The sequence below is a fragment of the Molothrus ater genome, chromosome 3 (assembly GCF_012460135.2).
Source record: "Molothrus ater isolate BHLD 08-10-18 breed brown headed cowbird chromosome 3, BPBGC_Mater_1.1, whole genome shotgun sequence".
Taxonomy (NCBI): domain Eukaryota; kingdom Metazoa; phylum Chordata; class Aves; order Passeriformes; family Icteridae; genus Molothrus; species Molothrus ater.
In genome coordinates, this window is record NC_050480.2 from 23,696,935 (window position 1) to 23,722,380 (window position 25,446).

The following is a 25,446-nucleotide window of genomic DNA, read 5'->3' on the forward strand; positions in this document are numbered from 1 at the left end:
AATGTTTTGGGTAGTACCCTTGTACTTGTTTCTCGTGTTGTGTAAGTCAGCTATTAAAATGGAAGGCCTCAGTATTGCTGCCTGGGAATATTTTGCATCTATATATATTCTGTACTTTGTACCATCTGTGTGCTGGGTGGTGGTTCATCAGGAAGGGATGAATGTAACCATTTCAGATGCTTAACTGGCTGTTGGGACTTGCCCAGTTTGTAATCATGGTAATTGCCCATACAAATATGGCCATGTAATTACATGTGCATTTTTGCATTTAGTTTCAGGAGTTCATTTGGAAAAGTATAAATGCGGCCCAATAAATCCTTCCTATCTCAGACTTCTGTGCTTTTATAACTCTATATAATTATGTAGTAACACTGTATCTGGAGAGGTTTCATTTAAGTGAAATCAATAAAGAGCTCAGGTTAGTTTATAGATACAGTCAGATACTTGGGCAGTGAAGACTTTTGCCAAGGTACAAACTGGACACTAAAATGAAATAATTGTGGGCAAAATTCCAGCTGAGAGCAAATCTAACTTGTTATTACTATTGACATTCATGGATATAATAGACAAAAATAGGCACTGTAATGAATTTCTACTCCTGTGATCATATGCACATAAATAGATAGCGAGACTCATTTTTCAATATTTTTAGTGTAAATATATATATGTGTTATGTTTGTATAATCAAAAGGAATGGATAATGGTTGTTTGTCTTCTGTGTTTCTATTCCCAGAGTTGTTTTCACAAATATTGACAATGTCTGATGGAGACTGATACCTTTTTTGTATTCAGTGTTACCGTGAACCAACAGTTACTGCAATACTGTCATTTCCCAGTCTGGATTGCTTGCTAATTTCCCTTATGGCTTTTTTCCCAGTGGATAGTATTACTGTGCTAAAGACAAGAACTGAATTCTGCAGATGATACAGAAACAGATGCTAGATTTTGACACTCAGAAGTGAGGGTTTTCAAATTTGCCAAGCTTCAGCCGATCTCCTTAGTGTGCCCACACACAGGAGGGGTGGGAAGAAGCTGGTAAGGACTGCAGAATCCAACCTTCCCTGAGAAAATAATATAGTAAATATTTTCATTTAAAACAGCTTTTGGTTTGCTTAAACAGTTGTGCTGGTGTGATCCTCTAAGATTTAACTCCTGGCAATAAACTGCACAAAAGTGGTGCCACGGATGGTAAGGAACAAGCCCAAGTGTGGTCTGAGTGGCTCTAGATGGAGAAATTACTGCTGTTAGTATCTTTGTCATGGTTGTGGCAGTAAAGACAAATGTCCGTTTTCCTACTTCAAATGTTCATGTTGGCATCTATCACAAATCCTCTTTTTGGCTTGTTTTAAAATAAAATCTTTTAGCTCTTTTTTTTTGTTTAGGTTAATGTCCGTTTTTAAGCAGCTGTTTTGAAATACAGTGCCATTTTTACACCAAAAAGAAAAATTGTTTACTTCTTTTACATTTTTTGGCACCCTTTTTTCCTTTAAATGTAGACAGCTACAGTCAAAACTAGCAGCATGGCTCATAACAAATCCCATATTTGCTGACTTTAGCCTGGTCTTTGCTTTTCTGCCTGGGGAGGTCACAAGCTCTAAGAATGTGCTGGATGCTGGAATCTGCTCGCAGGGGCTGCATGCAGCCTCAGCCGCTCCCTCCAGCCATGGCACTCTGCTTTGAGATCCCAAATTTTATGATTTGGGATTAGTCCCTGTCCTGACTGCCCGAGCCTGGCTTCCTCTGCAGTGCCCTCAGCACTGAGGAACCCCCTGTCATCTTCCCTGAGCTTTTTAAAACTCAGAGGTTTGAAAAATCAAATTTCTCAAGGCAAGGCAGCAGAGGAGTAGCAACAGGGCATTTTTTTCAATGCTGCATTTTCACATCAAACCTTTTACTGTATGTTTTATTTGACTGGGGGCAGAGATTACATTTAATTTTATTTCATGTGCATGCTGTTCTGGCTGGAAAGTTGTGATCAGATCCTTATCTGGCTCATTTAATATCTTCTCTGCCAGGGCTTGGCAGGAAGTTCATAAAAGCCTGTCCCTCAGCCTGTCAGACATTGTCCCACTCCATATAAAGCAAGACAGTCTCTCCTCCACAGTCTTTAAATAATCTTCTAGTGCGATTATTTGTGCAAGTGGAAATCATTCAAAAATCTTTGGAAAGCAAATAAAAGAAGAAGCTGGAGTATGGCTGAAATTGCCATTTAAATGCTTTTAAATTGTAGAAGCCAGTGGCAGATGGTATTTTGGAGTATTTGCCCTGCTTTAATGATACTGTACACAGAAATTCATCAGGTATAGTGAGAGGCAATTTCTGGCTGGTAAAAGATAAATGTTGGCTTTTCAGATGCTTTTCAAGGTGCTGTGTCATTGAAATACACATTGCCACTCAGGGCATAAACAGTAAAATGTAAATTCAACTATTTTGCAGTATTTTTTAAGCATAAAGTCAGTATTATTTAGTCAGGTATTGTGTAGGTTAAATTACCTTTCCTCAGATAGTTTTGTTTTTCTGAATTCAGAGAAATGTTAAATTATTATTATTATTATTATTATTATTATTATTATTATTATTATTATTATTATTATTATTAATTTTTGTCATATATTTGTCATGGGTTGACCCTATCTGGATGCAAGACATTCTCTCACTCCCCTCCTCAGCTGGAGAGGGGAGAGAATATATTTTAAAAGGCTCGTGGATTGAGTTAAGGAGAGGGAGAAATCATTCAGTAATTAATGTCATGGGTGAAATACTTGACTTGGGAGAAAAATTAATTTAGCTTATCAAATTGTAGTAGGGTAATAAAAGATAGAACCAAATCTTAAAAACAAGTTCTACCCACTCCTCCCTTCTTCCTGGGCTCTGCTTCCCTCCTGATTTCCCTGCCTCCTTTCCTGAGCAGTGCAGGGGAGTGGGAATGAGGGCCATGGTCAGTTAACCATAGGCTGTTTCTGTGGCTCTTTGCTCCTCAGGAGAATACTCCTGAGAGTCTTCCCCTGCTCCAGAGGGGGTCCCTCCCACGGGGGACAATTCTCCATGAACACCTCTGGTGCTGAGACCTTCCCACCGGTTACAGTTCTTCATAAGCTGGTCCAGAGTGGGCTGGATGTAGCCCACTGGATGTAGTCCTTCAGCCTGTGCTCCCTGCAGGGTGACAAATCCTGCCAGAAGCACTGCTCATAGCGTCCTCTGGGAATCCTCCTGCCAAGGTGCACTGCACTTATGTTGGTTGTGTTGTTTTCAGCTCTATGGCTATTGCTACCAAGACAGCAATGACATCCCAGACACACTGACCACCATCACTGAACTGGGCTCGCCTTTGGAGATGATTCAGCTTTTACAGACTTCCTGGGAAGACAGATTTCGGGTGAGTAGCAGCTGTTTATAAATAAATAAAATAAATAATAATAATAAATAAATAAATAAATAATATTATTAAGCAGGGGTTGTGTACTCTTCAGCACAATTCACATTTATTAAATGTTTGTTTTGCATATGATTACATCTTGGTTTAGAAGCAGTATTCAGCACTCCCCTTCTGTAGTTTTTAAGACACTGTGTTATTTTGTCTATCAGTGTTATCTAATTGTAACCAGTTATATGGTTTTTACATGATATCTCAAAACATTTCTTACTTGTTAAAGCTTGGGGCCCAGGAGTTTTGGCATTGTGCTCTGCAACCGGGATTTAAACAATAGAAGGATGTTACATTTCTCTCCTGATCCTTATCATAGGTTTGTTTTATAATTGTTTTCTACTGCTTCCCGCTCTGTTCATTTTTTTCCTGGGGGAAGAGTGAAATAAATGTACACAAATCTTAAACCCAGTTTGTCCAGCACACTGGCAATTTACCAGGAGCACGAAGGTCACACTTAATTTGTCCAAAATGAAGCCAGACTGCAGCAATGCTTTGATCAAGACAGCTGTCTGGCTTGGTGTGTGTGGGGATGTGTCGTTGTCTGAGGTTCACTCCCTAGGACGTTGAAAGGCAGCAGAGTCTCCATCTGACACACTTTGGATTGCTTGGTTACGTCTGTGCCAGAAAATTAAAAGTGCGCCTGAGTGAGCTGGGGGTGGAAAGAGCAAGGTGCAGCCCACGGCTGTGCTGTTGCATTCCTGCCCTCTCTGAAGGCTGTGAGCAGGATTGGAACCTGCTGGAAATGGTCCCTGGGCCACACTGCCGTCTGGATCCTGCCTGGGGACAGTGCAGGAGAACAGCCTCGGTGCTGGTCAGACCTGGCCAGAGACCATGCTAGCCAGTGTGCATGGGGGATTAAGTTTCTGTGCCCAGGAATGTTCCCTGGCAGAGTTTATTTTACTCATACAGCTGGAGCAATTTGTGTTGCCTGTGCTAAGTTGCAGCTCCCTTTTCCCTAGAGAATCGTGGTCTTGATAAGCAGCAGAGGTACTCAGCAGGGTTCGCAAAACACAGGACCACCTGCCTTTAGCTCATCTTATCCAGGGAATGCAAATAATGGACTGTGATAGCAATTATGTACAAAATAAATGACCAAGAGATTATGGGTAATAAAAAGAGAAGTTTCTTTTCAGTGTGGATATTTCTGAGTGAGCAGTTGCAAAGGAAGATAAAGGAGAATTAGATGAAAACCTTCACAGAGAGGTAGAATTACAGGTGAAACATTCCTGTGGCCACTGTAACAGAGGTAGAATTACAGGTGAAACATTCCTGTGGCCACTGTAATGAAGTCCTAAATAATGTCATGCTCATTCCTTTGTCTAGGATGCAACTAATACAGAAAGGAAGGAAATAAAATTGTCTTCTTGATATGTGAGACCTGTTTGTGGTCCAGTTCTGAAAATGACTGCATAAATCCATGAGGTCATTCCTACAATTGACAATTTCCTTGTGTGGATGGACTGAGCAGTAAGCTGAGTAATCCATAGGTGTGTGACACAGAGCAAAGCCTTCACCTGTGTGCTTAAAACTTGTTGTAAGGGGGCATTTGCAGTCCCAGCCTGCAGCAGGTATGCGCAGCAGAGCCTCTTGGGGTTGGGCACAGAGGTTGCTGGTGCAGGAACAGGGGGCTTTTTGGCATTTGAGAAATGGCAATAATTTTGGGGGACAACCTGTGTGTTTGCTCAAGCTAAATTCTGGGTTTGTTGGCATTTGAAGATACCTATATTATAGGTTAGCTTGGGCTGGATGGGCTTTTTCTCTACAGTGTATTGGAGGATAACACAGACATGAGTTCTGTGTCCTTCCAAGGGGAGGTAAAGGGTGGTCAAGTTTAGCATCCCATAACCACACTTGTATGCACCTACAAGCACCTCCATATGAACTATGGTATCCTGCAAGTAGGAGAAAAATGTTCTTGTCTGGTCAGGAGAAGGATTAGGGAGAAGAGTGAGATGGTTCTAATGTCCCACAGGGGAAGGGTCTGAGGGATAACTTCAGCTGTGCTCAGCTTTCTTACCAAGGATGTGTTGAAGTGCACCCTTGAGTGTAATGTTTAAGCTCCTAGACTGAATTTGGATTTGGCTACTTCAATGCACATGCCCTTAACATTGTCCTTTAATAGAAAACAAAGATTATATATAGAAAGTAAAAAGCCTGCTAAACTGAATATGACCTGTTATTTATTCAATACATAAAGTAAAAATTCCAGTATTTAACTGTGTTCATGTTACTGCTACCTTTGGATTAATAGGTTACATAGTGGACTTTAAAGGAATGCATGAATTGAACACAGGACTTTGGTAAGGGGGCTAAATTAGATGTTCATCAGGGCTGCTGCTTAGTAAGAGTTACTCAAGTTTCTAATCTGTAGTGGAAAAGTGAAACATCAACACAGAACTCCCACCTCAGCCTCAAAGTGGTGCAAGAGGGTCCACCACAGCAGACCCATCAAGGTAGACAGACATCCACTTATCCTGAGGCATGGTGCAGGGTTACACTGGACCAGTGGAGCTCCTCTTCCTGGGAATTTGCTTCCTTCTCCCCTGGAAAAAGGAAAAAATCAGAGGAAGCAGTGGAAAAATTATAAAAACAGTCAAGAGGCAGGATCAGTAGAGAGGCAATACAGACACTGTCTACAGTTGGAGCTCCAGGCATGGGTGCAGGGCAATCCAGGCAAAATTTCCAGACCTGGAGTTTATAAAAGAGCAGGATCAGACTCTGTGGTCAACACCTGTGCATAAAGTGTTATTAAAAGTTAATGCTTTTATTTCTGTTAAAAGTAAGAATAGCAACAATGAACTCTGCTTCAAGAATAGTGTGGGAAAGCACTTGTAAAGAAGCTTATTTTTGTTTCAAGTCTCTCAGGGTTTTACAATCAGCGATGCTAATCCTGTGAAAAATACCTTGGTTGCAACATTTGGTTTTGAGGGTAAGTTATAATGCTTATATTAAGTCATAAATTTATGAGCATATCTTCAGCTAAAGTGGTTTTGCTGTATACTTTGCACTGAGAAAACAATGTGAGGTACCCATGTTTTTGTGTTTCAGATCTGTCTCAGCTTAGTTCGGCTTCTGCATTACTTGGCTCACTCTCCGCTTGGCTCGGTGACATTACTGGATTTTCGCCCTCGGCAGTTTGTGATCGTGGATGGGGAGCTGAAGGTGACAGATCTGGATGATGCCAGTGTTGAGGAGAGCTCTTGCACCAGTAACAGTGACTGCTTCATGGAATTCCCTGCGAGAAACTTCACCCTACCCTGCTCGGTTGAGGGACGGTGTCAGAGCATGAATGAAAAGAGGAATCTCTACAATGCCTACAGGTCTGTGGTCAGATAGAGCCATGTAGAGTTAAGGGTGGGCCTAGAGCATCCTTTACAGTTATTCACATCAATGAGCACATACTATCTCAGAACCAATGCCCAGGAGTGAGTGAAGCCATGAATAATTGTTTCATTTGTGAAAATACATGGCATTTATAATGTTTGAAATATTTTGCATACTCTGAGTGTGAGTCACCACTCAGTCTAATTCTGTGTTGGTTGAAGCCCACTGAATTCTTCTCAAGCAGAGATTTTCATAGGAGTGAAGCATAAGCACTTTTGGAGCTTGGGGCCCACAAGCTCTGTGGTGCGACAATTGCAGCAGCTCTTTGGTGTGAGTTAAGAGGGGTCATCACATGTTTTGCACCACCAGCTGAGCGAAGGGCTGGCTTCAGAGGGAGACTTAGAGCTCAGTTCACATCCTGCCCTCTGGCTCAGTGCTCCTTGCCTTGCTGGAGCCTGCTGTGGTAGGGTGATAACAGCCGCAGTGCGTCCCTGGAGCTGCTGGGACCACCCTCAGCTGCTGACATTCTGTGTCTAAGCCCAAACCTCTTAAAGCAAGGGTGGTCTTTTCACCCTTCCCTCCCAGCCCCAGGTCTGTGTGAGCAGGTGCTGTGGGACTGATTCCCAGTGCTGTGCCTGCAGCAGGGGACATGTGAGCAGTGGGCCATGCTGGACCAGTTGGCCAGCTGAAGGAAGTGTTCAGCTATTGCAAATCTTCCAAATTTGATTCTAAAGCTGTGCCCAGATTTACAGCTGGGTCCTTCTGGGCCATGGCTTTGTGTTTGTGGTCTTGGCTCTCCCCCATCAACCATCACACCCCCAAAGGGATGTGATGCTGTGGGGTGCTGGGGGAGCCATGTCACTGCTGTCCAGGGAGCCAGTAGTGGATGCTCAGTGCCGTGCTCATCCTGCCATTGCTGCTCCGTCTGACGGGTGCTGCTGGGATGGGCGGCCGCCCTGGCTGATCCAGATGGGAGGATGGAGATCTCAGAGCAGCGCCATAATGGTGTGCTAATTTCTTAGGCTTCCCTTTCAAGTGCCATGCCATTCACTGCCTTCCAGACCACAGTGAGGAGAGGCTGCTCCAAAGAGAGCCTTCTGCTTTGGTTGCAGGGCGCTCACCAGCATGTGTGTTGCATTAGCTGACCACACTGAAATGGGCTGCACCACATGACAGCCATCTGCAGTTGTGCAGCACAGTATTTAATGTGTCCTGCAAGATTTTCCGTTTTCATTTGCTTGGCTTAAAGATCTTGCTTAGCTTGCTAGCTTTTGGTTAAGACTGTTTTACTGTTTCTGGGTAAGAAGCCTTTAATAGGCACCCATCCATCTCAGTTGTAAGTGGGGACATGTCTGTGGTGTGGTGGGCTTGTGGCAGGTTGCTGGTCACACTGAAGGAAGTGGTCTTTTTCTAATACAGTTTTTAGTATTGCCTTTGAACTGCTCTCAAGTGTGTATTTCATGCACAGTGCCCCAGTGTTCTCAGCCCCTGCTTTGCCTTAATTCCATAGAGACATGGAGTTTTGTTGAACGGTGGATTCACGGTGTGGGAGGCTGTGACCACCCATGCTAAGGAGTTACATCAAGCCCTATGCACTTGTCTCGGAAGGTGAAATCCTCACTTCATTAGGGATAGTCTGCTAAATTTGTTATTTTCATAGGTGCACTCTGTTGCTGTAGGCTTAGAGGTTGCCCTCTGAAGCTGTTAGATAGAAGTCAAAAGCAGCAATATGTCAAACAATGCATAAACCCCTTGTAATTTTAAAACAGAGCACACCCTAACCTTGAGAGCATATTTAAGCGTATCTTACTGGTTTCTTCATGAGGTAAATAATTAAAGGAGAGAAAACATTTAGGAGAAACCTCTACAGGAACTGGTCTGTTTTGACTTTCAGGTGGTTACCTCCTGTCACAAATGTGTCTCACTGTGTTTTCCTCCAAGTGTTTGGGGGAACAGTTTTCAAAGCACTAGACAGTTTTGAAAGTAAACAAAATTAATATTTTGAACTATTAACCAATGGCTGACTTGAATTCTCCATCACTGAGAATTCTTAAATTAGTATCAGATAGTTCTCAAAAAGAAACAATTTGTAGGAACCAATGTAAAAGGATCTGACAGTCTGTGTTATACAGATCACAGGGGATACCACTGGCCCTGGAATCGATGAATAACAAATGTTCTTGCAATTAAGTTGTGCAGACTGCAGTGTCTGTACATGTCAGGATTTCACATGTGGGTGTTTGCAGCAGAGCAGTCGCATGCTTCTGTGGCCCTGTAGCTACAGAAAAACAATAACCTCCGTGACTTGCTTCCAGCCAGCATTGAGCAAACTTAGAGACAGCTACTGAATTTTTTGCAAAGAACTATTCACAATCAGTTGGACTCTGCTTTAGGGATAATCTCTAAGCAAAAACAATGAGCTCAAGTTTACCAGACAAATTATTTGTTACAAATGTTGTGCTGCTCTTCAGATTTCTGTATGCATTTACATTGGCTGTTTCATACTCATCATCGGGAACACCTACCAGTGGATTATCCGACTTGGGAAAACCATAAACATTATTTTTGTTTGGCATGGAAAAGGGAGTTACATTCTCAGAGCAATGTTCATTCTATAAATAGTGTCAGCTCAATAATACCTGCCTTTGTGATCAATTTTTATTTTCTAATTTGTGTTTATGTAAAGCATCTGCTGGTCTCCCTCATGAGCATGAGTCCCTGGGGTTTTCCATTTGACAATGTGGTCTCTGTATATTAAAAATTGTTTACTTTGCTTTGCAAGTTAGAGGTGAAGCAGGGCAATTTCCCAGTTGTGTTCCTGTTCTTTTAATTAGCTAATATTTATGTCCTGTAGTTCTGTTTGAATTGCCAGATCCTGACCTGTCCATCTCCATCTTAGGTTTCTGTGACCCTGAGTTAGTTGCAATAGGTAGTAGTATTGGCAGAGCAGTAGAACTCTGAAGGAGGAATATAAAAATTAAATGTACTTCAAGGGATGGTAATGGCATGTTGTTTTTAATTTGTAATAAAAATCATTAAAATTGAGTTTGGAATCTCCTTCTGTGTAGATATTTAAAAGCCATGAGGACACAATTCTAAGTGTTCTAGGGAGCCCTGCTTGAGCGGGGAGGCTGGACTAGCTGACCTCCAGTGGTGCTTTCCAGCCTCTCCCATTCTGTGATTCTACCTCCATCAGTGAATACCTACATGAATGTACCTTGATTATAGATAAATGATAGGAACAGAGAGGATATTCTGTATTCCAGCAGCATTAAAACAATAGAAGGTGGCTTTCTCCTGGCACTCAATTTGGAAGTCTAAGAAAACTGTAGTAAAGAAAATTTCATTTATTAGAAATGAACAGAAATCTAATTTATGCACTTTCAAGGTCTGAAAAAAAAGCAAGCCCAAGATTTATGGGGTTGATGGCATCCTTTTAGTTTGTTGAAGTACAGACAGCTTTGCAAATAGTCACAATCCATGGGGCTTCACGGCAAATTGCTGTATTAATGGAACATTTACACGTAGGTACAAGGCAGCCTTGTATGTAGCAGCGTGGTCTAGGTGTGCCAGACAGCTGTGTGTGAATAGTCTCAGCTATGTATTTATTTGAGTATAGAATACCATTATATTTCCTGAATAGGTCAGTGGCATATAAGCATTAGGAATTTTATTCCTGATGATATTCAGGAGTTACCAGATGTTTGTAAACTTGTAAAGAAAAAAAAAGTCAATATTGGTTACTTTTCTATTGCAGGTTTTTTTTTACCTATCTTCTTCCACACAGTGCTCCGTCCTCACTGAGACCATTGCTGGATAAGATAGTCAATGCAACAGGTAATCACGATAAACATAGTGATGCCAAGTAATTGCTTTTTTAGTGTAACTATTATGGTTGGGAGGGGAGGATGCTGCTTTTGTGCTCACTGCAATAGAACTAGATTGTTTTTCTATCCAGGATGAAATTGCTCCCATACCAAGAAGGCAAGAATGGGCCCATACATCAGAGAAATCCCATTTTTACATTTTATCTAGGCTTCACAGAGATATTTGTTTCATCCTGACACCCCAGGGTGAATTGCATCAGAATGCAATTCCTTGTGGGGTCCGGAAAAACTTCTGTCCCAGAAAGGGAAATTTTAATGATAAAACCCAGGATACTTTCTCATTGTCAATGATATCAGTGGTGTTTTATACCTCAGAAGCCAGAGGCACAAATGGCATTTCCATAGATCTTCACTACCAAAGTAGTGGCTTTGAGACAAGAGTAGTTGCCTGTGACACTGATTTGGGGGTTTTTCAGTGCCTTGCTCCAGTGTGCATCTGAAGGGAAAATAAATGATGCTGGGCTATACCTAATGAGCAAGCAAAGCTTTGCAGTTCCCTGTACTGGCTGATGTTGATCCCTTGTAGGGAGTTCTCATCAGTGTTTTGTGCCTGCAGGCCTGGGGCTACCAGCTGGATGAGCAAGCCTCTGGAATGCCTGGGTCATGTCAGGCGTGAGACTTGTAGGAACTTGTAGGAGCTCAGGGATTTCCTGCCCACGTCACCACCCTGCCATGGAGCAGGGCACCACGGGACTCCCAGGCTTAGGGCTTCATTCAAATAAAACCTTGTTTTGTCCTGTGCAGGATGCTCCTCATCTAAGTCATTTTTTTCCTCTGCTTTTTTTAAAGGAGAACTTCACTGGGGAATAGATGAGACGGCTGCTCAGCTGGAGAGAGTTTTGAATCTGTATAAGAGTGGGGAGTACCTGCAGAACACAACCCGTGTCCCAAAAGCTGGTAAAGTCATCTTCCTTGAAACTTAAAATCTGAGATTTTGTCATTGTTGTGGGGTGTGCAAGGGCTAATGTGCAGAAAGCAAAGCTCGGTGGTCCTTGAAATCATGCATTGATAATATTTTATCTGCTTTTTGCTTCCTGGGAGCCTCCTGTAACTCTTCTCACTCTGTGATGTAGCTGGACATCCATAAGTGTGAGCAGGTTGTAATGGGAATAAGGAAATCCAAAGGGAGTTCTCCATGACAGATTTATGGAAAATGTGTTTCACCACATCCACACACTGCTGTTGTAGTACCAAAACCTGCCTGAACATATATTGGGGAGAATCCAGTCATGAGGCTGTAACCCCCCATGGGCTTCCTGGGACTTAAAATGAATTTTTTGTAACATAAATGTTTATTGATTGGAAGACTAAGAGGAAGTAAATTTTTACTTTCTTTGCAAGGGAAAAATAGTGTGTCCCTCATCTTCTGCTAGCAATAGAATGAAAAAATAGAACAGGATGAAAACAAGACTGAATAACAGTATCTTTTTCATAACATGTCTGTATGCTATTCAAGCTGTGGTACAAGTGGTGCATGTTCTTCCTAGAAGGATAGCTGTGGAATTGTACATGTCAAAGAATATTATGTGTGCTGGAAATGACTGTTAAGCCCAACAATTGTAAAAGCTGTTTTGCAAATTATTTTTGTGTACGTACAATGTTCATGTCAAACTGTCAACATAATTGACTGCAAGTTGATAGGAAAATTATGGCTTTGCTGCAAAAGCTCAGTAAAGAGGGAAATATGGGTTCTCAATGAAGATGAATGCTGGCACAGAGGGTTTGAAAAGTTCAGTGAAGCATTTGCTCAGTGAAAGAGACACAGGAGCCAAATTCATTCTGGTTGTGGCTCTGTTAACCTCAAAGGGCCATGATACCAAGGATGAATTTGACCCACTTATCAGAATAATTCAATATTTATTTTGTAAAATTGGCAGGAAAATTGTTGCAGGTGTTCATTTAACTTTCTAATTTTCAGCTTTTCATCACATCTGTGCTGAGTGATACCTGTCAACACAGCAAAATTATTTTCAGCAGTACAATCAATAGTACAAACATGTCCTTTGTTGAAGAAGTGCCAGGAGAGCTGAAGTTGTTCTATGATGCTGGTTGATTCCAGGTTTCACTGCTGTATCAGGATGAGGTGAAGGTTTTGAATTTTAGAGATCTGTCATGTTTATAAAGACTCACAAGGAGAGAAGCTTTGGACAGCAGTAGTCAGTGTATCAGTGCAGGTTTCCGCGGATACGAAGCAGAGCTCTGTGTATATTTAGCTACTGTAATAATTACACATTTTTGTGTTAATTTAATTCTGTAGAGTCCTTGATAATGTAACAGAGAATCCACTGCCCCCATGTTCATGGTTGGTAATGCCCTGCTCTGCAAGGAGCCTGTTTTATTTGCAGGACACTGCTAATGGACTTAGGCACTTCACAGTGTGACCAAAGATATTGAAAATCTGTAGATACTTTATGTAACATATTGGATAATGTACATTAAGTACCCTGAGTGTAATATTGAATTCCTTGATAAGAAAATGTTCTCAAACAGGGACAAGCCTGAGGAACTGGGTATGTTACTAGAAATTACACTTATGTTAGATGTGTTCTCAGACTTAGCTGCCATGCCTTTAAGATGTGCAGGCCTATTTCTAGTTTGTTTTAAGGCCCACTTTAACCAAACAGAAAAGGTGTTGTAATCTATTTCTATTTTAAGACTCCCTTTCCTTGCCATGCAAATAGGAAGAAGTGATATAACGAGGGCTAAAATGGGCTTATATACCCACTTTTATAATTTTAATTCAAACCATAATCTTTCCTCAACTGATATTTGACTGATATCTGATACTAATACTGTATTGGAATTAATTTTTAAAATTTTCAATCCAGAGATTATGGAATTAGAAATTATTAATTAAAATTTATTTGGAGATAATGGAATGAGGAACTCTCCTGTGGTCCAGTGGAGTTGCAAGGAGAGGGTGACAGGTGTCCTGGAAGGGAGTGGTGTCCAGGGAATCAGCCTCTTCTACTGGCAGGATGTTCCCAACAGAGATTGCAACCTCACCACTGAAACCAAGGCTGAACAGCTGAGCAGATGGAATATTGTTATAGATCTTGATAGAGTGGTAGACAGGGATGAAAAGGAACAACTGGGATACTTTCCCAAGCTGTAGGTTGAGGTCCTGCTTTGGCCCTATTTGGACAAAAAAATATTTTTAAGATTGCATGATTTTTTAAAATGTTTTCCATGTTGCTCTGCAACATAGACAAAGTTCAAGAAGGGTGTTTTTCAGCCCAGTGCCAAGTTAAGATAAATGAAAGGTGATCATTTGGTTCTCAGGCCAGACTGGAGTTAATCAGCTTTGCATTCATACCCCAATGGGTGCCAAGATGGGAGAGGCACAAGTTTGCATCCATTTTGCTTCAGATGATAGAACTCTCACATGTTGACTCACTCCCAGGACTTTTGCTCTCACAAATAGTAGAAATGACAGGAATTTGTGATGCCATTCTCCTGTCATTTAAAGGTTTAGTGACAAAATAAGGCCTTTCTGGTGCACAACCTGTTTTGAAACCTAAAAGAACAGGAGGAGAATTCTGATCCAAGAATTATAAGGTTTGTTAGTTTTGGTTTTGAGAAGAAGCTACAGAGAAGGTTCAGGTAATGGAGCTTCAGAATTTGTCTTAGGTCTTAAATGCTTGGAATTAGGCATTATCTTGGATAGACCATTGTAAATTCATAGTAGGAAAGACAAGATCATGATCTTGGGCAAATCATGTAAGGCCATAACTAAAACATTATTGCTGAAGAAACTGTGTGTTATCTATGTGAACTTATGTTTTTGAAAAGAAGACCTCCTCCTGTGAACACCACAAAGCGAGAAAGGTGATATTGATAAGCGGTAGGGAAGTGGCATGAAGAAAGTTCTTGTCAGGCCTAGTGTTCCCATAAATAAAGTTTAACAAGATGACACAGTCATATTACAGAAGGTCTTGGATATTAAGCTTTCACTGTGCTTCAGTTGTAAAGATTTTATAGTGCTGTAAATTATATTATGCTCTGGACTTTGGTTTAGTATCCTAGAGTAGAGGCGTGGGAGACATTTGATAGCTGTGTATGTGTTCTGCAGTCATAAATCACACTGCTGTTCATGTTGATATGGGAACATTGCAGCGTTTAAAACAACACCAGGAACAAATGCTTTTATATTCCATTGGCTCTTGGCCTCTCCTGCTGGAATCCAGAAGAATGTGAATTAAAACAGGAACCATATACTTCTTCTGACATATGTTATCTAAAAATGATTAAATCATTCCATTAATTATCCAGATTAAGGAGACTACAAAAAAGCTACTGATGTTCATCAGTAAAGTCATGCCCCAGTATCAAGGTTTTTATTACTTCAATCAAGTGACAGTGATTTGTACCGAATATCTGGCCCTTGAGCTAAGCCCCAGCCCCTCAGTTAACTCAGAATTTACTCAGAAATGCGTGAAATCAGCTAACACTCGTAAATCGGATAGCTTTGTTATTCATTAAAGCTAATAAATGACCCATTATTAGGTCTGGGGGTGTGCAAGCCCACAGAAAGCTGTAACTAGCTGCTGTTGCTAGCTGAAAGCACATTCTCAAAGCTAAAAAAGCTGGAAGGCTGGACATAAAGCAAAGACATGTTGTGTTTTCCTTTGTCTCAAGACAATTTGGCAGGATTATGCTGTATGTAAATATTTACAGTACAACAGTGTTTTGAAAAAAATATTCTGCAGGGTCACTATAGCAACCTGCTTAGGAATCTGTAAATCTACCCAAGAATTATTGAAATCAGTAACAAACTGCAGCCCAGATTCCTGCTCTATCAAAATATAGTATAACAAATCTTATCAGCTTTATATTTTTTTTAAATTATTTTTATACATATACCTTTGGTGTCCCTTTCCCAGAGCCCTCAGGGCTGAGGGGGAAAAGAGCACAGGGCAGAAAGTCTCGTTTGCACCCTGCCTGGCGGCGGGGGGCTCTCACATCAGGAGCCAGGCACTGCCAGCACACAGGAACACAGGAGCAGGTTCCTTTGCAGCCGTGTGGGTCTGAGCAGCTCTGCATTCACCACAACCAATTGCTTGTTGCTCACTTGTATCTCCACCACTGTGCAAGCCATTTACCCTGATCCCTGAGCAATGTGTTTTGCTGTTGCTAAACTTGTCCAACTTAGCTCTGCACAGCAAAATGCTTTCTGCTGAGGTCCTCAGTTCCCTTCCAGAACACTAAAGAAGTCTCTGAGTGTCTTCTATAAATCCTGTGGGCCTCTGTCTTCCAGCTTAAATGCCCCAACACGTGACCCTAGGCAACTTCTGGCTTGTCCATCATCGGCATCCTTGTTTTTATGATTGGGTGGACCACATACAATATTTAAGCATTTGTAGGACATTTTGGGCCTGTTGCCTTTGGTAAATTGGTGTGTGCCACAGAGGTGGCTGTGGGTATGGAACAGCTCCCTGGGATGTGGGGCACGAGGCAGGAAGAATGCTCCAGCTGTGTCATGTTAACAGGAATAAAATGTAAGGGAACATGTTGTTCCTCTGGTTATTTATTTGTGTTTTGGTGAACGCCTGCATACCGATTTAAATACGGCTCTGCTGCTGGCACAATGGGAGCGCACAAAGAGCCATGAGGCCTGGCCTGGCCTGCACGCAGGACACGGGAATGCTCCCCACAGGAGCAGGGCTCTCTCCTGCTCTGAGGGAACACTCCCCACAGGAGCAGGGCTCTCTCCTGCTCTGAGGGGAATGCTCCCCACAGGAGCAGGGCTCTCTCCTGCTCTGAGGGGAACGCTCCCCACAGGAGCAGGGCTCTCTCCTGCTCTGAGGGGAATGCTCCCCACAGGAGCAGGGCTCTCTCCTGCTCTGAGGGAACACTCCCCACAGGAGCAGGGCTCTCTCCTGCTCTGAGGGGAACGCTCCCCACAGGAGCAGGGCTCTCTCCTGCTCTGAGTGAATGCTCCCCACAGGAGCCGGGCTCTCTCCTGCTCTGAGGGAACACTCCCCACAGGAGCAGGGCTCTCTCCTGCTCTGAGTGAATGCTCCCCACAGGAGCAGGGCTCTCTCCTGCTCTGAGGGGAACGCTCCCCACAGGAGCAGGGCTCTCTCCTGCTCTGAGTGAATGCTCCCCACAGGAGCAGGGCTCTCTCCTGCTCTGAGGGGAACGCTCCCCACAGGAGCAGGTCTCTCTCCTGCTCTGAGTGAATGCTCCCCACAGGAGCAGGGCTCTCTCCTGCTCTGAGTGAATGCTCCCCACAGGAGCAGGGCTCTCTCCTGCTCTGAGTGAATGCTCCCCACAGGAGCAGGGCTCTCTCCTGCTCTGAGGCAGAGCAATGCCTGGCAGGCCAGCCTGGCTTTCCCAGCAGTTGGGATGTGTCAGGCCTGGCTGAAGGCCGAGCCCACAGGACAGGCCTGCCCCTCGCTCCCTCAGGCACACCAAAGCCGCTCTCTTAGCAAACTGTGCATGGAGCTTCACAGGGCCTGCTGTCAGAAGTGTGTTTAAATGTGAGGTATTGGAACATGAGGAAAAGTTCAGAGTAAAATGAAGCATACTAAAAACATTAGTGTGTTATTGTCTATTTTGGATCCAGTGCTGTTCTCCAAGAGCTCCCTGGGAATCAGAAGGCACTGTTTGTAGAGCAAAACACTGCTCAATACCACTTTTTGCTGATATTGGCAAGATCAGGCTCTTTCTGCTTACTTGAGAGCAAAGCAATTAAAAGCAATTCCAGGGTTGATGGCCAGTGTTCCTCCTGAGACTGGAGGAAAAAAGGAGGGAGAAAAAGGAACAACATGATTTTTCTCTCAAGGATGAACGTGGTTGTGTCTCTGTCATTGACCCACAGTGTATTGGCAGGTGATAAGAGAACTGGGCAAATCTCCAACAAGTAGCTGTAGTTGGTAGTAAAAATGCAGTCTGGCTGCTGTGGCTGAAATAAATGGTCATTAGGACTGATTAAAGTCAGATTTAGGGTGATTCAGACAGGCTAAAAGGGGGAAACCGCAGGCGGTTTCACATAGTTTATTATATACTTGTGGAGCTCTTTATATGATTCAGTCTAGTACAGTGAAAATGAGTATGTTTATAGATTGTAGTTGGCTTTGGGACAGTGCAGGTGGTTTTTGATGGAAAAAAAAGATAGAATAAGAATTTAAAGCATTGGCTTCTTTTTTTTTTTTTGTGCAGCTCTTGCACTGGTCAGTGATGCTGCAGATAGCTTTTAAAGATGCCTCTCTTACTTGTCACAACAAGTGGGTGATCTTGGTTTGAGGATCAGTGTGGCCATTATGGGGATGTGGCTAACATGCTAAGAAAATTCTAAGATTTTGGCCTGATCAAAGCAGCATGTTTTGATTGATCAGAACAATTGTGTAAAAATATTTAAAACTATAAAAGCGATCACAAAACAAAACTTTTAAGGATTACCTGGCTTAAGCATAGCAAGGCATCTTGAAGCTCCAAAACGTTTACAAGAAATGCTTTGGAGCAGAATCTATCTGTGTAACTGTGAGCTCTTGTATTACCTCCCCTGTGTTAAACTCTGGAGTAAACCTGTTGTAAGTAACATCAAGATCAGGCTTACTGCACTGCATTTAGTTGCTTCAATCCTCACAAAATTAGTTAATGGAGGAAAGGATTCTTTTTCTGCTGATACCAGTAGGGATGCCTTGCATTTCTTTGATCTATTCCTTGCCATTACCTTGATAGACTTTATGTACTCTCTGTCAAGCTATGTGTATGTACACAAAAGTGTAAATTTATGGCTGCATTTATAGTATTAGGAAAGCATTTATTGGTTTTAAACACCATTAGTCTGGAAATTGACCAGAACTTTGACCTTTTTATGATGTGATTTACTGCTGTGAGCCTTCAAATTCCAAGGACTCCATTTAAGCAAGTTCCAGGTCTTGGCAGGACAAAAACTTGGGCTGGAGCTGTCTTTAAACCATTGGAGTACTGCTTAATTGAGGAGCTGCACTGTGGTGTCCAATTTAAAGGTGTAGGAGAAGCCCAACTCTCCTAAGGGCTGGACCTAATGTTATTGCTGGGACACATCTCAGTGGAGGAGCATCCTCAGGAGGGTCCTTCCTGTGCATGTGAGAGGAGTGCCTTTCTTCACAAGTCATACAAGTAAGGGCTAAAGGGTAAGCTCCCTAAATCAACACTATGCAAGTAAGAGATTCCAGGGATGCTTGCCTTTACCATGCAAATGGACAAGGCAGCTGCCTTGCTCTGCTGGAAGAGGAGTGAGTTTTGAAGAGAAGTGCAGTTTGCTTAGACCACCACTTGATTGGTGTTGCAATGAGTTTCTGATCAGTTCTGACTGTAATAGTTTAAGAGACGTTCCATGTTGGCTTCCCAGGGCAAGCAGGCGTGCGTGGCTGGTGTGGGAGCAGGAATCAGGTGCAGGGCTATCACTGCTCTCCACTTCTTGTGGCTGCCTTCCATTGGGATGCTCCTAAGGGAAGGCACTCTCAGGCAGCCATCGCTGCTGTTTGCCATGCGAGGGGGGAGAGGGGCTGTCTTCCTGCCTTTCCCCTCACTGCATCCTCCCCTCCCTGTGGGCAGCACAGGCTCCATCCCCAGATTGCAGGTATCCAGTGGCTCCTGCCGGTTGGAGGCCCTGCCAGAAGCTGTCCTTGTGGAGCCCAGCCTGTGTGACTGTGTGCCTTCCCTCAGATTCCAGCGGTGGTGTTTCCACCCGCGTGGTGCTTGGTGATCTCCCAGCCAAAGGAAAATGCTCTTTGCATCTGTGTCATACTGCCATGTGCCTGTTACTTGTTCCCATGAGTCACTGGAGATGGTTTTGGCTTTCCCTCATGTCAGAACTGGCAGGGAGCAGCAAGAAGGGACAGCCACAGGGCCCTGCTGAGTGGTGACACTACACTTGCATGACTGCTTCCATCCTCGCTTGCAGACTCAAACCAGGACCTTGGCATCTCTGTTACTGCTGGTCCAACTCCGTTGATTAATGTGTCTGAGCTGCCCAGATGATTTACCAGGCTTGGTCACCTTGAAAAAGGCAATGGAAAGGGAGAACTTTATCTCCTACCTCTGAATCACTGCTGCTCCTTTGAAGTCTATGTCAGCTGAGAGCCTAACCCCTGAGTGCTGTATTGGGAGCAATGCTGAGGAAAAGGGAAGTGCTTTAGGCCTATTAAGATGCATATCTGTGCTCAGAGAAGTTTAAATATTTTAAATATTAAATAAGGGTCCTCAAGGTGGGCTTTCTTGCATGAAGAAAAACACATGATGTGATGTTGGGCTGCTCTCTTAGTGCAGTGATGGTGCTGCTGAGGGATGCTGCAGCTTCCTCCCAGCCCCAGCATGGAGCCTGTCAGACTCCCAAAGTGCCCTGGAGAGGGGCTGGGACAGGCTCCCTGCTGTCACAGAGAATCAGGCAGATGCTTCATCTTCTACTGCCACAGCAAGGACCATCCTTTGGTGAATGCCCCCTGTGGCATGGGGCTTGACACAGTGCAGTGTGAGGTGGCTGTTCTGTGGTGTGCAAAGAGGAGCTGTGGATAATCACATTTTATATCCAGTCAGCATAGCGTGTATGCTGATACAAATTGTTACATACAGTGCTAACTACAGGGAATTGATTTTTTTTTTTGCTTTTAATTTGTACACATCATTTTACTAGGCTGTGAGGTACAAATCAATACTCAGCAGTTCCATGTGAAGATAAGAGTATCTTCTGTTACATGCAATGATTGTTACACTACAGTTGATACAGAAACTGGGAAAAAAGGGACTTTTACCTAGCCAAGAAAGTTTGATTTATGCTCTGACTTCTCTTCAAAAGAAATGCATAAATATTTTTGATGGAGAAATGACCAGTCATAATGTGGAACTACATTTTGAAAATTTTTTTCTTGTGCATGAATCTGCATTTCCTGAATTTGGAAAACGTTTTTGCTTTTCATTTAACTGGGACATGATCAGCTCTGATTTTGCTTCTTGTTTGAGAATGTTTCTTATGATACTTTAAATGAGCTAGAGCTTAAAATAGAATGTATTTACTACATTTGTTTCCCACTATTTCAGACTGTGTGGTGAGAATGAGCACTCATGAATGTGCACTTCTTTTTCCAGTTGAAATATTGACAGTTTGGAGTAGCAGACACAGTTGCCTTTGACTCAGTGCTGTATGAAATATTAGCAGGCTGAATCAGCAGAGCAGGCAGAAAATGCCTGAACCAAAGTGACTTAAGAATAGACTGTGAGTCAGGGCAGGCAGCTCTGGTTTCCATAATAGACACAATTAGAAGAAATATAGAATGTATTTAGTTTTTTGAATAGGACGTGGGGAGGAGAGACAGGAGGGAACCATTAATTTGTGTGTCTGGAGGCTAAACAGAAGTGTTTATAAATGATCAGTTGAATTTGCTGATGCATTCATTAGAGAAAGCCCCGTTAGTGGCTGGGAAAGTGAGAGGAGCAGTGAACAGAGAACAAGAGGCAGCTCATAAAGGCAAGTGAGACTGAACGGCAGCCAAGGAGAGGAGCAGGCGGTGGGGCAGCGGAGGCGCGGCTGGGCAGGACCACGCTGACATGCTCCCGCTACTCCCCCCCTCCCTTCTCTTCAGAGGCCCATCAAGCGACTCCTCTTTTGTCCTAATCTGAGCAAGCAAAAAAAGTTTGCTTAATTAAAAGCCTGTCTTTTCTTCCTTCTCTAAAGGAGCCAGAGAAAAATAGCATGCTCTTCTGAGGGAGAGGGAGGGCTGGGAACGCCTGGTCAGGTCTCACCCCGACAATCCTGCTCACTGTTGCGAAGTAGGACAGTGAGTCAGTTCATTCAAGTGGATGCTGTTTATTCAATGGGACATTCTTCCTGTAAAACTCCTAATAAAACCAAAGCCTCGCCTCCGCAGTAGGGAAGGGGAAGGGGTTTTGTGCACGGACTGTTTATTTACAGACGCTTTCTGGAGAAAAAGGTGAGAAGAAGAAAGGAGGGAAGGAAAAGGAAACGAAAGTGCAGAGCTATAAACACATTTGGGAGTAAACCAGAGCTGGTACAGCCTGAACCGTCAGCTTTTCCATCATATATCCTGCTCCTAGGCTGCTCTAATAAACCTTGCCTGTTAAAAACAACCAGTTTACTGGAGCTTTCCAACCACTGCTCTGCTCTGATTTGCAGAGTACAGACGGGTGCCTGAAGCCTTTATTCCTGATGAGAACTACAGATGCTGGCCATCCTACCACCACAAGGGCTGCCTCCTCTCCGTGTTTGATGTCAACGAAGCCATTGAGATCTGTGACAGCTACTCCCAGTGCAAAGCTTTCGTCCTGACTAACCAGACAACTTGGACAGGTAGGTCCTGGATGCTGTGGAGCAGAACTGAGTCACCTCTTCTGGCTGCCCTAAGTGTTTTAATATAGCTTGGGGAGTGTGTTGTGCTGGGCTGGGGGAGCCACCAGCAGCATCTGGAAGTGAGGTAGTTTCTGAAGGTTCAGCTGAGGCAGCTTCTCTTTGGTGAGGCTTCTCTTTGCCAGCTGTCAGGGGAACAGAAATTTCAGACAGGCTCACAGGAGCTGGCACTAGAGGGCTAAGCACGTGGACCTCAGGTTACCAAACCACAGGATCTGAAGTGTTATTTTTTTTGCATTTTTGTGCTTCTGGGAGGTGTGAGCAGGCGCTTCCATGGAACCAAGGAAAATCTAATTCCTGTTAACCTTGTCTGTAGCTAACCAGAGACTACTATGTCATCATGTCAGACTATCTGTAGCTGGAATTTTGAAGTTAATTGATATATTAAAAAAGTATTTATTCTGGCACAGGGAAATTCATTGGAAGTTTAGAGCAGCTCCTATCTTGGCTTACAGTATTAAAAGCAAATGGGACAGCAGTATTTGTAGTCTTATTTGTCATTCCCTTTGCCATACCATTCCTGAGGCATGAGCACCTGAGTCCCTGAAACTTGCAGCTTGGAAATTTGCTCAGTAGTTGAGGCATCCTGTTTGCCATGCAATACTTTTAAAGAAAATAGTGTTATGGGAGCCCCCTAGAGAGGCAGGCTGGGAGCAAATAGCATTTGATTTTCTCAAGTTTAGAGAGGGAAGGCAGAAGTACAGCAGACAAGGAGTGCATCTATGTGCTGCAAAGAAAGGCAGTGATTGTGCAGGTCTGTGGGGCAGAAGGAGCTCGTTGGGAGACAGGAATGTGAATAAGGTGCCAGGTCAGTAAGTGTGGGGAGGTAGAAGAGCTGTGCTGTGGCTCCCACAGACACCAAACAAAGAAACTTTGCCATATTCAAGGATATAAAGGGATATAATATATACTGGCCTTGGATATAAATGCAGCAGGTGCCTTATGCTGCCCAGGCTGTTGTCACTTCCTGCTGCTTTTTGTCTGAGGACTAGAAACCTTGTTCCATCTTGTTTAAAGCCCAGAGCTACAAAGTGATCAGCAAGAGCTGTTTCAGAGAAAGTCATGTTTAGTACACATTGCACTGATCAGTTTTATAAAGATCAAGCATGCAAATATGATTCTGCTTCTGTACAATCAAACTAATGTCCTTCATTTAAGCCCCCAACCCAAGCCTGTTTTTATTAGTGGGAGTCTCAAAACACTTTTTTAAAGACCACATGGAATTTGTATTAAAGTCTTCAGACCTTTCTTTCATTTACTGTGCTAGCTGTGCACAGATATATCTTGACCATAATTAGGTTAGAGTAAAGATACTGAAACCAGGGGAATTTTGGTGTCATTTTAGACAAAAACAGTTCAGGTTTATACCAGCTGGAGTTAAGAGAGAGTTCAGTCTTGCATGGCCTGAAGGTTGGTTGAAATAGAATTTGAAATGTCAGCATTTTAAAGTAGGCTACCTTTTTCCTCATCACTTCTAAATATTCTCCCCTTCCCCCTCTTTCCTATTCAATGCAGGTCGGCAGCTTGTCTTCTTCAAGATGGCCTCGAATCATATTGTGCCTGATCCTGACAAGATAACATATGTGAAGGTGACAGACTGACACCTAAAGTGCTCAGTCTGACATGTGAGTGATAAGGGCTGTTTGTGTATAAATATAGGCAGCTGTTAGGTAGAAGGCGGCTGTGGCCGGAGAATAATTGCACTATTACTCATTCTAATCTATAGAGTGCTAAAGGAAACTTTAAAGAAATAACCTGCATGACCAGGATGAATGTGCAATAAAACAAGATTTTGAAAATGTGATTTAAAAACAAAGCAAAACAACCCAAAGCAAAGTACAAGAGATGATACACTGTTAGAGTATAATTTTGGTTATAAATCAGCTGGCACCTCTGGCTTTTCTAAGCAAGGTTAGCATAACATTTCTGACCTATACATGTGTGTCCAGGGATGAAAGCTGATCATTTCTCTGGGAAGCCTGTATCCTCCACACTGTATTTATTTGGGCACGTACAATCACAACAGAGGAACTGAAGCGTATCAGTTTGTCTGCTGAATAGCAAACGTTGCTGAGGACAATCAGCATTTGTGTTCAAGCTATGGGATATGCAATGCCGGCATATTTGTCAAACGGAAGGAATTGCTTATGTTTAGAATTGCAAGACTGCAACTAATTTTCATTTTTGCTTCCAATGTTATCATAAAGTTTCATTTTTAATTTGAAAGAGCCATTTTATGGATCTAGCAAATCACATAAGCATATGAATAGTCCCACTGAAAGGGCAGGGACTTACCCAAGTGCCGAGTGCTTTGCTGGATAGGCCTGAGCATATGCTTACAATTAAGCCTGTGCTTAAGACTTCTGTTGAATCAGTTTGAATTGTTCAGGAAGCCACATCTTTGACAGACTGGCAAAGCAGTCCAACTGGTTGAACAGTACTAATTTAATGACTATCTTGGAGTTATTCATACCTTTTATCATCAGGTCCTTGGTTTTCAAAGGCATCGCTTGCTGATTCTTAGAGTGAATGAAGTAAATGACCTTAATGATGTCAAATGAATGCTAGCCTTAATTCTATATAAAATGCATCTTAAAGGCAGGGTGTGTCTAGAGAATTTGCTTTCAATGAAAGCAATGAAGTAAATGCTAAAGTGACCAATGTCATACTGTTTTGTAGTTTGTACAGTCAGGAAAAATGTGCTTTTGTTTCTCAAATTGTTTATTTTTGTAAAAAAAATAAAAATAAAAGATAAATAAAATTTCTTTTATTCTTGGTTTTTGTGTGTTTATGTTTCAAATAAATGCCTCAATCCACTGTACTGTATGTAAACTTAAACTTGGGTTATTTTTTCCAGAAAGTACTGAGGTTGTTCCAGTGTCTCCCAGGGAAGGGTCTCTTGGTGCCTAGAGTACTTGGTGGCTTTGCCTATGTGGTTGCCTGTCACAAAGTGAGTCACAGTTAGCAGACAGTGGTTGAGCAGCCTTTGCTGCTCTGTGCTTTGCCTTATGCTGGTATCAGCCTTTGAGCACTTGGAAGGGGCAAAGGTGAGAGCAGGATTTGATGAAATTGCTCCTTGGGCCAAAACAGAGGCTGGGCAGGAGCCCCTGCCAGGGAGGGCAGGGAAGCAGGGCAGGAGAGCCAGGGAAGTCGGGCAGCAGTGTGGGGTCTGACAGGGAGGGAAGGTCTGGCAGTGGCACCACGGGCAGCGGGTCTCGCCTTGCTGCGGTTTCTCCGAGGTCACAGATGCCCTAATGGCTCTGGCAATTGGCTGAAGTGACGTCCTGTAATGGCTGTAACTCACAAATTATCAAACTCCCAGCCCTAATAGCTCAGCTGATTGTGTCGCCCTGCACTTAGGAACCCATCAATCATACTGTGGTAATAAACAAACAGTATGGATTCTTTTAAAATTGCTGCATAAATCATGCCAACACATACTGCACAGTTCATTG

General features: G+C 43.0%; 1 protein-coding gene across 1 annotated transcript in view; it reads left to right on the forward strand.

The window, feature by feature from the left end:
- PKDCC (protein kinase domain containing, cytoplasmic) overlaps positions 1–24,770 on the forward strand; it is a 36,675-nt gene extending 11,905 nt beyond the window's left edge. Inside the window, exons 2-7 of the mRNA XM_036381273.2 lie at positions 3,254–3,376; positions 6,476–6,747; positions 10,509–10,588; positions 11,428–11,535; positions 21,761–21,934; positions 23,507–24,770. Coding sequence (XP_036237166.1) covers positions 3,254–3,376; positions 6,476–6,747; positions 10,509–10,588; positions 11,428–11,535; positions 21,761–21,934; positions 23,507–23,592 — 843 coding nt within the window. The 3' untranslated portion in view covers positions 23,593–24,770. The remainder of the gene's footprint in view (positions 1–3,253; positions 3,377–6,475; positions 6,748–10,508; positions 10,589–11,427; positions 11,536–21,760; positions 21,935–23,506) is intronic.
- The last annotated feature ends 676 nt before the right edge of the window (positions 24,771–25,446 follow it).